At 34.3% G+C, this 16,841-nt stretch overlaps 1 protein-coding gene across 14 annotated transcripts in view; it reads left to right on the top strand.

Moving 5' to 3' along the window:
• QKI (QKI, KH domain containing RNA binding) overlaps window positions 1–16,841 on the top strand; it is a 163,200-nt gene that overhangs the window by 60,532 nt on the left and 85,827 nt on the right. For all 14 annotated transcript variants that reach the window (XM_049114268.1, XM_035704662.2, XM_025422700.3 and 11 more), the window contains one exon: window positions 3,066–3,182. In XM_049114268.1, the coding sequence (XP_048970225.1) occupies window positions 3,066–3,182 (117 nt within the window). The remainder of the gene's footprint in view (window positions 1–3,065; window positions 3,183–16,841) is intronic.

The raw sequence follows: 16,841 nt of genomic DNA on the forward strand, positions 1-16,841 counted from the left end.
TGGGAAAGGATAGTTCTTTTTAATAAAATAATGCTAGGACAATGGGGTATCCATGTGAGGGAAAGAGAAAAAGCTGTACCATAACAGACATTAATTCCTGGTACACTGTGGGTAGAAATGTGAAAGAACATTAAAGCTTCTAAAAGTTAATACAGAAAGACATCCTGATGATCTTGAGATGGGGAAAGACCTCACTAACCATGAAGAGAAATAACCTGAGCTACATTAAAATTAATTCAATCTAATTAAATTCAGTTATGTAGCATCATTAAAGAATTAGGAGGGCAAGGGGTGCCTGGGTGGCTCAGTCTGTTAAATGTTTGCCTTTGACTCAGGAGATGATTTTAGGATTGAGTCCAGTGTTGGGCTCCCTGCTCAGCACAGGATCTGCTTCTCCCTGTTCCTCTGCACTCGTGTTCTCTTTCTCTCTCTCAAATAAATAAATAATCTTAAAACAAACAACTAGGCAAGCCACAGCATGGGAAAAGGCATTTGCTACACATGTAACCACAAAGTAGAAATCAATTAAGGAAACACTAAATAACACAATAGAAAAATAGTCTAGAAACTTCAGTTGTGTTTCAAGAAAAGTATAGATCCGAATGGTCAATAAACCTGAAAAAATGATGAACTTTACTAGTAATCAGGAGAATGCTAATTCAGAGATTGAGCAAGTGCACCTGAATGGCTAAAATTAAAAAAACAAAACATTGTTAATAAGTCTGTAAAGGAAGTAGATCAAAAATACTTATTTTCTTCTTTGGGGAATTATGTAACCATTTTTAGGAAATAGTTCAGCGCTATCTACAAAGGAGTTCTTTTTGGATATTATCTTCTTTACGAATAGTCTTTTCCTCAAGGAGCATTTCCTTGGCCTGCTTCTTTATTTTGTACTATTTCTTTCATGTTAGCCTTCTCAAGTCTTTGGTGAACCTGCTTTGTCTATTCATATTTCAGTGTGAAGCGCTGAACATTTGAATTATGAACTGTGTTCATGCACTGGGCTCATCCACTGCAGGCTTCAGTTTGAGGTGATCACCTGAAGTGTCAATTTTGAAAAGGTAGCCAAATGCTGTTTATGGAGGCAAAAACTCAAGCCTGTTACCTACAAGTTAGATCCCTGTTTGTTGGTGTTCTGTATACTGCTTCCACCTTTTCTTTCTGGTTTTCTTCAGAACTCTGAGTATCAAGTTTCTCTGGAGTTCTCTAGAGTAAATTTGCTATGGATCAATATCCCTGTCTATGGACATTCTAAGTTGGGTATTTAGTTGAGGGCCTGAGGTTTCCTAAAGTGAATTTGTAGTGGACTTGGTAGGCTATTAATCGTCCACTATTTGCCAGACCTTGTATTGGACCTTTTATATGTATTGTGCTGTACACACACAGACGAATCAGTACTGCTCTGCCAGAGAGTATCCTTTTCCTTATATAATTCAGGCTTACTTGATGTGACTTTCAAATTCCTAATTATTATTCACTACTGTAGCTTGGATACCAGTTGGGATCTGTGTGCTTTTAGAGTTTTTTAAACACTTAATAATGGTATAGTTCTTGAGTTGATGACAGGGCTTTAGGTTGATTAAAGAGTAGATAAAGTACTGTACACCAAGGAACTAGGCAGGGATAAGGAGTTTCATTTGAATATAAAGGTAAATTTCAGAATTGGGGATCTTGTAGAGCTAGATCAAGCGCTTATAGGATCAGTCTATGAGTCTTGGGATGGAAAAGTTCTATCAGAATCCTCTGAGGAAGAGTACTTTCTCTCCCCATGTAGGTATGTGTTGTATTATTCATCTTTGATTTGCGTATCACCCATAAGATATGGCAGTGTTTGTGAGCAGCTTTAGGGAGGGAAAGTAAAAAGCTGATAGTGTGCAGAAGATTGGAGCAATGCCTTAGCTTCTTAAACTCTTATAGCAGTGAACGTTAACATATTACTTTTATGTAATGTCATACTAATAGTAGGATCAAATGCAAGAAAAAAGTAGGAAGCTATAAAAATAAGAATCGGTACCTGTTTGAATAAATAAAAACCAACATGGCTTTTTGTGGAATTGATGGCAAATAACCATTTTTTGTCTTTTGTGCAGTTGACTGTGAAAGAGGAAGTTTTACTTTTCAGTACTCAGAGTCAGTCTGTGTTTCCCATTGGCCTTTGTACTAGAAGTTTTTATTGAGGCATGGCAGTTATTTATATATTATTTTTATCACTATCCTACTCATGGAAAGAATTAAGGCTCCTTGCAAAACTAGTAGTATAAGTTAAAGTTAGAAATGGAATAAAGAAGGAAGAAAAATAAGGTGCAGACATAAAATTGTGCAAACAGTATATGCTGTCAAGACTGAAATACTTAGTATAGGGTGGAATTCAAATTAGGCCATTGGTGTTATGGCAGCTGACTCAAAACTACAATTCTTGGGGTGCCTGGGTGGCTCAATGGTTGAGCATCTGCCTTTGGCTCAGGTCATGATCCTGGGGTTCTGGGATTGAGTTCTACATTGGGCTCCCTGCAGGGAGCCTACTTCTCCCTCTGCTTATGTCTCTGCCTCTCTTTCTGTATGTCTTATGAATTTATAAATCTTAAAAAACAAAAACAAAACAAAAAAAAAACCCTAAAATTTTCTTTGGAGAAAGTGTTTTCTTAGATAAATGAGACCAGATTTTTCCCCCCAAGAATCTCTTTAAAGAATGCAATTACTAACGAACATAATGAACAATTCCCTGTATGGTGACATTACAGAGTCTTGTAGAAGGGATTTGTTTTGGGTGGCATCTAAGATTTTGTCAAACTCTTTAATATACCATATTCTGGTTTAGATTGCATGTTGATGGACAGTTCAGTATAGTACCTGTTTTTCCTAATTCAGGATTTGTATTAATACATAGGAAACTTCATGCTGAGCAATGTGCTCGTGTAATTATATCCTCAAGCTGGGCTAGAAATTTATAAAGTCTCTAAGATTTATTTAAAAATATTTAACTTGACAAAGTAAAAATACATTTTAAAATGAGAGCTATAAATTCAAGCAAGTGAGTAATATATAGTGACTTTTTTTTCCCCCAGTTTAATTTTGTTGGAAGAATCCTTGGACCTAGAGGACTTACTGCTAAACAACTTGAAGCAGAAACGGGATGTAAAATAATGGTCCGAGGCAAAGGCTCGATGAGGGATAAAAAGAAGGTAAGTCCTTGAACATGGGGGCAAGGCTTGATGTGAATAATTTCCTTGTACTTTTACATTCTAATAATAAAATACCCAGATCTTTAGTGCATAAAGCACTACATATTATTTCATATATGTTCATATTGCATATGTTCATATTATTTTATTATTTCATGAAACTTTTGAACTTTTTAAAGATACTGTCATGATATTTCTTGTTGATTATCATGAGTTTTCATTTAGCTGACACAGGTATCACTCAGTCCATCATGTTAACTTACTTTGGTATTTATAGTTGAGAAACTACCAATTTGGAAACTAGACACACTAATGTTGTATGTATAAAGATGTCATTAAAAGTTTTAAAAATCTAAAATGTTTCTGTGATGAGATTGAAATGAAAGTGATCAAATGAATAACTTTGGCTGTGTGTCAGATCACCTAGAGAGCTATTAAACAGAAAAAGAAAGCTATAACTAGCCATATGATGCTCCTCTTAGATTTCACCAACATTTTGTGTTGATTATAAGTTTATTAGACATTCTACTTTTACGTATATTGTTCCTGTTTTCTTTTTTTTTTAATCTCTCCTGCCACTTTTTATTCTTATTTTTTTATTTTTTACTTTTAAAAGATTTTTATTCATCCATTCATGAAAAACACAGAGAAGCAGGGACATAGGCAGAGGGAGAAGCAGGTTTCCTGTGGGGAGCCCGATGGGGAACTCCATCCAGGGACTATGGGATCACGCCCTGAATCAAAGGTAGATATTCAACCACTGAGCCACCCAGGTGTCCCTTTTCTGCTTGTTTAATTAATGAATATCTAACTACATACTTTAAATACTATTTTTAGGAAGGTTTACTTTGCCTAGTTTCCTGTTGTCCGTGATAGTGTTAGGGAGAATATTTTTGAATGTCTATCTTTGTAAAACAGTGTTTGATTTTTTTTTTTTCAGTATTTGATTTTTTTTTTAATAAACTTAAAAAAAATTCTACCTATCAATAAAATCACATAGTATTATTATCTTTGACTTATTTCACTTAGCAAATACCTGATAGGTCCATTTCCCCTGAAACTAATGTAACACTGTATAAGAATTATACTTCAATTTAAAAGAAGAAAAACCTAGATTTGATTGCCAAATATTAAATGTACTGTCAGGGAGGGTATTATTTTTTAAATACATTGCCTTGAAAGGGCTATCAAGTAATAGACTTGTGGTCAGCTTATGTTGGAGTGTGTACATTGAAACACTTTGTGGAGCTTATGGAGCAAACCCCAGATCTACAGAGTATTCTGACTTCATCCTGACATAGTTCTTTTCTGACCTTCCACCGCATTTCATTTATACTTTCCCACCACCTGACTGGATTGCAGTCATTTTCTCTTGCAGACAATGACCTTCATAGGTAAAAAGTTGGGTATGGGTGGGGAAGGGGTATTCTCAGTATTGATTATCTTTAAATCCTATTATAACTATACTGTTCTTATCTGCTGAGTTTAAAGATATTTTGAGGCATGTATGGGAGTTCTCCTTCAGCAAATGTAAATTTTGTATTTAAAACAGTTTTTATTAGAGTCTGAAAAGCATTTTCAGATTCATTGAAGCATTTTCTGAATCAGCTGAGTGGCAATCTTACATTGCCGTGCCATTTTGGTTCTCCTGTTTGCACTTAATGGTTGTATTAGCATTGAGCAATGCTATTTAAGAGCCATGGAAAAATGAAATGAAATTGATAATTGATGGACAAATACATCTTTAAGATTAGTATATCCATCAGTTAAACTATAAATCAGTGAAGAAGCATGTTTTTCCCCTCTCCTCAGCCTCTGTTAATTCCGTACTAATGACCCTCCCCTTCTCCGCTCACACACTCCTAGACACCAAGGATTAGCGCTTGGAACTTGTGTAATGAGACATCATGAATTCTGTTTTTGATTGGAGTTGAAATTTTAGCCTGAAGAACATATTCTCCTATCTTTGGCAGAACAAAATAGTTAAGAGTGTGAGCTTTATGACAAGATTATCTAGGTTTGAATCTTGGTTCTGTCACTTAGCAGCTTTCTGATGTTGGACAAATTACTTAATCTCCTTCTGCTGTATAAAAATGGGAGTAGTGATAAGGTGATGGTGAGGATTAAATTAGTTGTAAAACACCTAGGACAGTGTTTTGGATCATAATAAGTGATTGATTAATGTTAATGACTGTTTCTAATAAATTATATCTTTACACTATTATAGTAGTGCCTCTTATTCATATGGGGGGGTGTGCCCCAGTGGGTGCCTTAAAATGGAGATAGTACTGAACCCTATATATACTATGCATTTTCTTGTACATATATACTTCTGATAAAGTTGAATTTATAAATTAGGCACAGTAAGAGATTAACAGCAATAATAAAATAATTATAACAGTATATTGTGATAAAAGTCATATGACTAGTATTTCTCTCATATCATATTATACTTTACCCATCCTTGTAATGATGTGAGATGGTAAAATGCCTACATGATGAGATAAAGTGAGATGAATGATAGAGACTGTGACATTAGGCTACTATTGACCTTCTGATGATGAGTTAGAAGGAGGATCATCTGCTTCCTGACTTAGGTTGACCATGGGTAACTGAAATCACAGAAAGCAAAGCTGCGGATAAGAGGGAATGGTAGTAGATAGTGCATTTTATGTTTAAACTCTTCTGATGCATCAAGATATGGGCGGGAGGACTGCTGTTTTAAGCTTTGGAAATGAGAATACTTCTTTGTTGTTTTGTGCCCTTTGAATATACCATATTCTCATGGTTTTTCTGTTTTGTTTCTCTGTTGCTTGGTGCATCCATAGATCTGTCTTGTCCACATTGTTCTTAACCACAAGGAGAAGCAGTTTATACATTCTGTTTTTAAAATTTTTACTGTTGGCTGCCAAAATAATAACAAAATTACAGATTATTCATAATGCAAGAGTAACAATAAAATACGACACCAAAAAATTTGGCCACAGATTATATTTTTAGTTTTATTAAAATGCTACAGATGAACATACTTTAAGCATATCAAATTAACTTGAATGGGCCTCTTATGTTTGATATTATGGTATATGGAATCTGAACAATTTATGCACATATTTTTAATACCAAGAGTGTCTTCTATAATTTTAATGTAAATCTACACATAATAAATTGTTGACCAAATCATTTTGGTTTATGCTGTAGTTACTCTATTTATTGAGTTTCTAAAAATGTTAATAAAAGTAAAGTCAAATGGAAAGTGCTATCATTTGTTGCTTGGCTTTTATTTGAGAAAGAACTTGGTAAACAGATGGAGACAAAAGTGTAGTATTGATGTAATACATCTTTGTACTAGGCTGATTTAGTGTATTTCAGGTGTTTTAAAGGAAAAACCATTTGACTTTAAGCTTTCTTGCAGAGTTGTCAATTTTTTTAGAAGCTGAGAAAGCTAGAAAATCTTAATTTACTGGTTGCCTAAAATATGGGAAATGCTGTTTGCTGATCTGTATCCTTCCTTAGCCTGGTAAACTCAGTAAGGGAAAGCATGTCTATTTTTTGGAGCATTTCCCTGGTTGATGAGTACCTGCCAGAGTGGGATCTGAAAAATAAATAAATAAATAAATAAATGACTGTTTAGTTAGGTAATTAAGGTATAGATATCCCCAAGCCCCTCTATGTAGTTTGTACATAGAGGAAATTATAAACCCTATGTGCTTTTTATTCTTTGGGCAAGATAAGCAGTACCATTTGATCTAAGCTGCTGGTTTTAAGCAAGGGAATGAAAAATGCCACTTTAATTTTTATTCTGTTGGAGTAATATTACTTCTGAGTTATTGATGGCGTAACAGCATTGGTTTTTGTATATAAATACCCAGTGGAATGGTACTGATTAAAACCTCATGAACAAGGAATAGGAACTGTAGTAGACTTCATAAGAGACTGACCAAAGATTGGAAAGCCTGTCTGTTTCAGCTAGTGCTTTTCTGGTGTCAGCAAGTGGAAACCAGTAGTTTTATGAATAGTTATTTTTAATTTTTTTCTTTTTTTTTTTTTTAAAGATTTATTGACTTATTTATGAGAGAGAGAGAGTGCACGCAGGGGAGGGTATAGGGGATAGAGGAAGAGGGAGAAAGAAACTCAGGCAGACTCTGTGTAGAATGTGGAGTCCAGTGTGGGGCTCCGTCTTATGACCTGAAGATCAGACCTGAGCTGAAATCAGGAGTTGGATGCGCCACCCAGGTGCCTTTTTATGGATAGTTCTTTTGATTTGTAGAGTGTGTAATTTGTATCAAGCATTATTCTAGGTATTTTACACACATCTGTTTTAATTTTTTTCCCATAATTTCTACTTGTAAGTTTATTATTTTTTTATCATTTTATTTTTTTACAGTGTTCTATTAGTTTCAGGTGTACAGTATAGTGATTCAACAATTCCATACATCACTTGCTGCTCATCATGACAAGTGTACTCCCAAATCTCCTTCACCTATTTAACCCAACCCCCCACACCTCTCCTCTGGTAACCATCAGTAATTGACTAGAGTTAAGAGTCAGTTTCCTGGTCCCCCCCCCACCACCTTGCTTGTTTGTTTTCTTAAATTCCAGATACGAATGAAATCATATGGCATTTGTTTTTCTCTAACTTGTTTTGCTTAGCATTATACTTTCTAGCTCCATCTTTGTCATTGCAGATGGCAAACTTTCTCTTTTTGATGTCTGAATGATATTCCATTATATGTGCGTGCGTGCACATACACACACGCACACACACATCACATTTTATCCATTCATCAATCACTGGACCCTTGGGCTGCTTTCATATCTTGTGTATTGTAGATAATGGTGCTGTAAACATGGCGGGGTGCGTGTATCCCTTTGAATTAGTGTTTTTGTATTGTTTGGGTAAATACCCTAGTGTGATTGCTGGATCTTAGGGTAGTTCTATTTTTAACTTTTTGAGGCACCTCCTGTTTTCTAGTGGCTGCACCAGTTTGCATTCCCACCAGCAGTGCATGAAGGTTCCTCTTTCCCAACATCCTTGCCAACACCTGTTGTCTCTTGTGTTAATTTTAGCTATTTTGACAGGTGTGAGGTGATCTGAGTTTTATTATTACTAGTTTGTATATCAGGAAATTGAGCCTCAGGAAGGTTGAGTAATTTGCCAAAGGTCACATGCCAAAGAGTAGCAGTCCCAGTAAACCTACAGCCTGTGTTCATTCTATCCTGCGGTTTACTACTTCCTACCTAAGAACCATTTCTGAGAGTGATACCAATTTCAGAAATATTAGAAGTTGAGTAGTTCTAAACTTTGACTATGAAGTTAGTAATAAGATAGTTTGTGAAACTTCTCTAAAGTTTTTGGTTTTTTTCTCAGGGATAATATATTTTGAAATTTTGTTTTTGTGTGTCATTTCCTTGAGTTTCAGAACTCTTTCTTAAGGAAGGATTTAATTCCATTTTCTGATAGAAAACTATATAGTTGAGCATATTAGAAATTCAAGAGAAGTGACTTTTGGGAAAGAAAGTGTTTATTGGTAGTTTTTCCATTGATGTAGCAGAGTGCTAAGGGGGCCATGTGGAGAGCTTGGGGAAGAATGTTTTCATACTAGAGGGAATGGGTTCACCTTCAAAAAAACAGAGGTGGAGTCAGCTGGTTGGTTTCCAGTGTAGCAGATGAATACATGTAATTCATTAAAACAGAAGAGTGTTTCATGCATAAATTAGATACTTGATAATACTGTGGTGTGATATTAAAGTGCTAAATGAAGTTCACCTTTGGGAGTTATTGTGAGTGGCGTTGTAGGGGGCATTCTTTGGGGATTTGTTTCATCAACATCCATTAGTTCTTCTCTGAGAGCTCCCCTATCATGAATAAGTGGGGACTAAGTATCCATGCTTGTGTTTCTGTTTCCCACTCCTACCTCCCAGCCAAAAATGTTGATGAGTGAATTGTCTGCAGTTGATCAAAGCCAGGTTAGTTAAATGTTGTATCTTCTGGAAATTTCCATTGAGATTTAACAATTCTGCTTAGAGCTCTTTGCTTGAAATGAAGGGATGTGCACTTAAGGGATCAGATGGCTGTTCTAGGACTGCTAATATCTGTGGCCAGATGGTATCAGCTGCTTTCACAATCTGTGCAATGTCTGATTCAGACCATGCAGTAACCTCAGAACATAGTTTTACTCTTCTAACAGGATTGGAGGCTTAAAGAAGTGACGTAACTTATCCAGTCTCCCATCACTGATGACTCCAGTAAATATAAATGCATATCTCACTGAACATTCAAATTGAACTATGTAAATCATTCTCATCAGAATATGGGCTTTGAATTTAAAACCTGATCAATCTGTAATAAATTTTTAATTTTGTTTTTAGAAGGTTATACAGCGTTTTGTGGAACATGATTTATGAAATGTTAATAGGCATATTGTATAATTGGAAAATATATAGAATTTCATAATATTTTTTTCATATCTTCATACACATTAGATTTTTCTTAATTATCTCAAGTCCTATTACTTCATTTCTTATGATTAATATATTTTAATTAGTTAATACATAATTTTTGAAAAGTTTAAAAGTACAGATAATCTGGAAAAAAAGGCATCACCTGGTTCTGTCACTAAAACTACCCTTGTTGACAGTTTTGGCATGTCTTTTTATAGATTGTTCTTCTTGCAATTATACATTTATATATGTGTATATATACGTGTATATATACACACACACACATATATATGTTCACATGCATTATAGAGCATGGATAATAGTAGATATGCTTTATAATTAGGATTTTTAACTATCCTGTCCTGGTCAATTCACTAAATAATTGAGCTCCCTTCTTTATTTACTAGTTTTAAAATAGTTGATTCCTAGGAATCCTTCAAAGGTAAAGAATGAGATTTTTCTTGTTTCCTTTTTGAATATCATTATGAATTCATTTAAAGCATTTTGATATGTTTCAGTTTGTTGGAGTTAGTGTTTTTAAGGATCATGTTGTTTGGTCATTGCACACCTCCTGAAGTTTCTTCTAAGTCCTCCTGACGCTACCCCAGTCTTTGGGGCTAGTAACTTTGCTTCCTAGTGTGGTATCATCTTGGGAACTTTCCTCCCCAGACTTGGAATCAGCCATTTCTTTAAGGAATCCTAGTTCCTTTTAGTGAAAATCAGTAATTAAAGATGGCATTCTGGACTTCAGTGATACTCATTATTTATAAACCTTTTTAGGACACAGCTAGGAGATACATAAATTCAGAAATAGAGATGTATACAAGGTCATTCGCATTCAAAATCAGGGCTACCGTGTTTTATTTAATTGTTCTTATATGTATATTTTCTTTCCCACTGAAAATTCAGGTTCCTAAAGACACAAAATAATGACTCATTTGCTTTATTCTAAAATAAAAATCTCAAAATAATAATACAAACGCTACTGTCATCAATACAGTGATAACCATTTTTCCCCAGTTCTTACTGTTTTTAGGGTACATTCTCTTAGAGATTGAAATTACTGTCTTTTAAAAACACTCAAATTTATCAGTGTATCACAGGTACATCATTAAGCTCATTTGCACTTGGTTTTCTAATTTTAGTGGTTGCTCAAAGTATTTTTCTGTTACTTGTAAAATATTTACATGGTTTAAAGTCAAATCTATAAGTAGGGAATTTTCAAAGAAACCTGGCTCTTATCCCTGTTGCCTGTATATATTCCCGCTCCTTGCTATTCAGGTAAATTTTTTATATTGGTTTTCAGTTTGTCCTTACATTTCTTTTTTTGACATTAATAGTTATATAAGTATGACAATTGTGTGTGTCTGTGTGATTTCTCACTCTATAGGGAGTTATATACATATTACACTTTTCTGTACCTTTTTTTTTTTTTCTTTAACAGCATGTTACTGAGATTACTTAGGATATTTTGAGACAGTCCTTTTAATAACTTTATATATTTAGTTGTGTGTATATACCATAAATTATTCCAACATTCCCTTATTAATGGATATTTAGATTGATTGTGGGGTTTTTTTTTTTAAGATTTATTTATTTATTTTAGAGGAGAGCAAGTGAACACACAAGTATGAGTTGTGGGAAGGGGAAGAGGAAGAGGGAAAGAGAATTCTCAAGCACACTCCCTACTGAGCAAAGAACTGGATGGACATGGGGCTCTGTCACATGATCTGAGATCATGACTTGAACTGAAATCAAGAGGTGGCCACTTAACCAACTGAGCCACCCAAGCAGCCCTGCTTCTAGGCTTTTGCTGTTACACATAGGGAGAGTACTGCATTGAATAGCTTTTATGTACATTTTTACATGGCCTTGGCAGTTTATCTTCAGGATAGAATTCTAGAAGTGTTATCACATTATGTATTTTGCTAGCTAGTGCGGAACTTCTCTCTCTCCAGGAGTTAATAATGTTCTCATTTTGCATTACCACCAATAATGTATGAGAGTTCCAGTTTCCCAGTAGATTCACCAGCAGTCTTAAACTTCTATATTTTATACAGGAGATTGAACATCTGTTAAAGGCACTTTTAAAGAAGGTATTCTATAAATAATTTGTGTGTATGTATGTGTATGTAAAAGGTCATTGCTTATATAAGCAATGCAACCATCTATGGTTTCCCACAGTCGTTTTTTTTTTTTTTTTTGCAATATATTAAGTTCCCATTCAATCCATTTATAAATAATTATTAGACATAGTTGAAATAGTATAACTGGTTTTTAGGTACATTATAATTGTAATAAACTTCTGTTTGTGCCTAAGAAATTAATTACTATTTAAAATGTTTTCAAGAGGAAACATGCTGTGATTTTCTGAGAGTTTACATGGCCTTTCTCACCTAGGGTTCCTCTTCTGAACCACAGAACATAGAAATTCTTCAGTTTTACTTAAAGTGACTCATAACAAGTATCATTATACAGTGTGTAGGAGAGAAGTTAATTACATATAATTTATGCCTTGGGCCAGGCATTAAGACTTGATACACTCATGGAATCCTTATTTGGGAAAGGCTATTTATTCCCTGTGAAGAATGGTTCTTTTCTCTCTATTTTATATCCCTGCCTTACTCCATACCTGCCTCACCCACCCCTCTTATTGATACCTTTGACTTCATGCATTAGAAAGTAGGAACTTTTACAGATTCTCTTATAAATCTTGTGAATTTGGTTTGGGAGAATGATTATGAAAATTACAATGTGTAATCTGGCTTGGAAGGAACCTTATTAAAGGCATGAAGTCCAACCACCTTTGTGATATTTAATTCTGTGATACTTAATTCCTATATTGCAAATGGTTATTACTCAATTTTTGTTACCTCCCTTCATAGTTCTTTTTTTTTTTTTTAAGATTTTATTTATTTATTCATGGGAGACAGAGAGAGAGAGAGGCAGAGGCAGAGACACAGGCAGAGGGAGAAGCAGGCTCCATGCACGGAGCCTGATGTGGGACTCGATTCTTTGACTCCGGGATCACGCCCTAAGCGTGAAATCAGACGCTCAACCTCTGAGCCACCCAGGCGTCCCACTTCATAGTTAATTTAATGCCTTCTCAGGCAGCAGATATTTTTCAGTGCTTATGATTTTTGTCCTCAAGGAGCTTTCATCCATTGGAGACTGATGTATTGACAGTGAATTAATATACAATGTAGTAAATGCTCCACTAGATGCTATACATTGTGCTGTGGGAAGTCAAGGAAGTCAAGGAAGTATATAAGAGTTCTGTTGTAGGGTGAAGGTTTTAGGAAAAGCTAGAGAGAATTGGACTACAGCAGGAATTTACAAAGCAGTTGAGAGGAGTGGTATTCTAGATACGAGTAGGGTCAACCTGTGTATGTTGTCATGCCAATAGTTGGCCTATTGCAGTGGAAGTTGTAAGATATGGCTGGGAAGGCAGTGTCAATATTGGAGACATGGCTGAGATCTGAGGATATAGGGAATTGAATACTATATATATATATTTTTTTTTTTTGGAAAGCAGTGCAGTGGCACTCATGTTTTTAAGGTAAGCAGTTATATGTGTGGTTTTTTTTTTTTAAGATTTTATTTACTCATTCATGAGAGATACAGAGAGAGGCAGAGACCTATGCTGAGGGAGAAGCAGGCTCCCTGCTGGGAGCCCGATGGTGGGGTGGGGGGACTTCATTCCTAGAACCCAGGAATCATGACCTGAGCCAAAGGCAGATGCTCAACCACTGAGCCACCCAGGTGTCCCTATGTTAATTGTTCTAAAAAAGCTATCTGGGCATTAGTAGAAGGGATAGGTGGAAAGGAGAAGAGTCTTAAGGCCAAAATCAAATGACCAAGTTTGTTAGAAAGTTCTTCCTTGTGTTGAGATAAAATCAGTATCTTTGAAACTTAGATCCTGTTATCTTAATTCTACTTTGAATTCAAAACAAATATAATCTCTTAAACCTTGGAGCCTTTGACATAATGAGGTCGTGGTACTTAGGTCTTAAAAGTCTCCTATTGTAGCTATAAACTAATTCCCAAGTAACTGTAGTCTTTTCTTTTTTTATTTAATGTTATGAGATTTGGACTTGAATTCAACCTCAAAATGATGGATAGGTTTCTTTTTAAAGAGAAAAGAAGGCTTGCCTTTCTGAAGAGTTAAATTAGTGCTTTTCAAATAATCTGCTGTAAAAGACGATTACAGAACAATTCTAATCCATTGTAGACCAGTCCTTTTGTAAACTATAATGAAATTATCAGATACATAGAATATGAAAAAGACAAATTCAATCCTGTTTAAAACTTTTTATATCAACAGAAAGAATTATCCAGTTGGAATGCTGTAAAAGTTTCTAAACACACTTGATTTCTGTACTTCCAGACAGCGCTGATTTAAATACCAGCTTTTGACAATATCTGCTGGTTTACAGAACTGTAAACTAGCTCCATGGTGTTCTCTCCCTCTCTACTTTGTTCTCACATTCTTAGTTTTGCTGTGTGTGTTTTTGGAAAAATTCATTTTACAATATTGACTTTTTAGTTTTGTTTCTGATTATATGTTTATTAGGAACTCAAGCAGCTTAGCCTTATTTTAAGATAGAAAAGTATAAAACAATGCAATAAGAATTAGATGTTTATCTCAGATTGGATAGTATCTCAAGATACTATTACAGAATAGAGCCACTGTTTTGCCTGCATTAATTGTTAAGAAAGATTGGGAGGATTTGAAATAAAAATTCTATTTATTTAAGGTATAGTTATTAAAATTGGTGAGGCACTCTTTGAGGAATAAAAAGATGGATCCAGTGAGAATAAACCTTTGTTTTCATTAGTAAAGGAACACATTAAGTAACCTGTAAAACTTAAGCTAATTACTTGCCATAGATCTGATACCAAGATGAGTTAATTGTCCGTGTCTAATGAAATGAGATATGAGTTTCAGTGAAAAGGGAGCGTCCGTTTTATCACTAGATGCTGTTAATGAGCCTTTTAAAATTAAGTCTTGATTGGATTGCAGTCAGTTTAGTTAAGGAATATTTGAGCACCTTGTAGTTGTGTGTAACAGGCTTTCTTCTCAGAGGGTTCGGTGTGTTGACAGAATCAGTGGTGGAACATTGCTATGTGTATATCATTTATGCTGCATCGCTTGACTATCTTTTTCAAAATCCTTTATGACAACTTGATTGGAAATTTTTTTCTGTCATATTAACAGCAAATTATTAGGCAGTTTCGTAAGCCCAGTGAGCCATCCTGTTCTGTCCTACTAGTTTTATTTTTCTAACTCAAGTTATGAGTGATAATGATTCACAGAAATTATACTGTTATTCCTTTGATTTTAAAACATGTTAACTTTTATGTATATTGTTAACTCTTTGCTTTTAAAGACAAATCTGATTGTTTTGTAGGTTTTTTTGTTCTGGCTTTTTGGTTCTTTTGGTCATTGTCATATGAGGTCAGTATCACAGCCTGTGGGTCCAAGAAATTAAAACTAGATCCAGATTATTGAAGTGACTTTTGTTTTGTGAATTCTTTGTTACTTAGAAGAGATTAAATAAAATTATAGCAGGTAAGCATGTTTTATAAAGGTGATTATAAGTTTTTTTAACTTATCATTTCATATTGAAATGTGTTTTTAAGAATCTGATGTGAAGAAAGTTTTGTATAATTTCATCTTTGTAACTGATAAGATTAATTTCTGACAAGTAACTTATGTTCACTTAAGTTATGAGATTATGCAATAAGAAATAAGTGGGTAATTGGAAGTATCCTTATACTTTAACATGTGTAATATGATCAGGCTGCTGCATCAAAGTGTTTTAAGACATTTAAAATTTGAAAGAGGTTACAACATTAAAAGCAGTCACAAGTAGTTAAAAGCAAATATATAAGCTTATCTATTGTAAAATTACTTTTTCCTTAATTATGAAAGCCTTTCATATTTAGTACAGAAAATATTAGACAATTAAAAAAATCATAATGCTTTCCATTTGGAGGCAAGTATTACATTTATATGTTGATGCATATTTTGAGACCATACATTTTTGTAAACTGATACATTTTATGTAAGAATATTCTGTTTGTGCCCATAAAAACTCATGTACATATTAAAAACTGTTTTTACTGTGAAAATGTTGTGAAGAACATCTGCACATATTATTAGGATAAATTTATAGAAGTGTAATTGGTTGGTTGGAAATGTATTACTAAAATTGCCTTTTAAAGCTGCTATTTGAAATTATAGGCACTCTCAACAGGAAGTGAAAATGTTTGTATCCTATATCTTCTCTAAAGTTGGGATACCACTTTTTTAGGGGGACAAAAATACACTCTATTGATTTGCATATTTTTGGTTGGTGAGGTTAAGTCTGTTAATATATATCTATTTGGACTTTAGTGTTCACTTTTGTATTGCCTGTCATTGCTACCACCCCAAACCACTATTTTGTGTTTTCTATTAGTTATCACTTTGAAAAAATACAGATTTATAACTATAGAGTTATGAGTGGTACAATGAATGCTATATACCCCTCACCTAGATTTGCCAGATTTATTAACATTTTGTATATCTTTGTGCACTTGTTTGTTCTTTTCCTGTGTTTATATATGTATATGTAGACATATTTACATACATACATACAAACAGTTAGTGCTCATTTTCTAATTATGTATTTGTGAATTTGCCTACTTGCTAAGATTTATTAGTAATTTCAAAATTAATACTCATGGCACTTTCAACAATTATTCATGGACATGCTCAGAACAGCAAAAAAAAATTCGTGAGTCATCCAAAGCTCTTGTTTGAGAAGTCCAGTAAGGCAACATGTCTTCTCATTTTAGCTTTAATGCTGTGAAAAAGTGTTCTTTTCACTGTCTGCCTAGGGCTTTGTTTTTTGCATAGTTGCTTTTTTGGTGTTAAAAATGACCCCAAAACAAATTACTGTCTAGTGTTTCTAAGCACAAGAAGACTGTGACATGTGTTAGAAAACACACGTATTAGTCTTGCTTCAGGAATGTGTTACAGTATTGTTGGCTGTGAGATCAATGTTAATGAATTAACAGTATATATTAAATAAGGTGTCTTTTAAACATGAACACAAACATAAACACACATAAAACCAGATTAAATACCCATTGATTGATGAAAATGTGACCAGAGGCTCACAGTAGCATAATCCTATATTTCCTTAGGAGCAATAATTCATTATTCTCTAA

Source organism: Canis lupus, chromosome 1 (genome assembly GCF_003254725.2).
Source record: "Canis lupus dingo isolate Sandy chromosome 1, ASM325472v2, whole genome shotgun sequence".
NCBI lineage: Eukaryota > Metazoa > Chordata > Mammalia > Carnivora > Canidae > Canis > Canis lupus.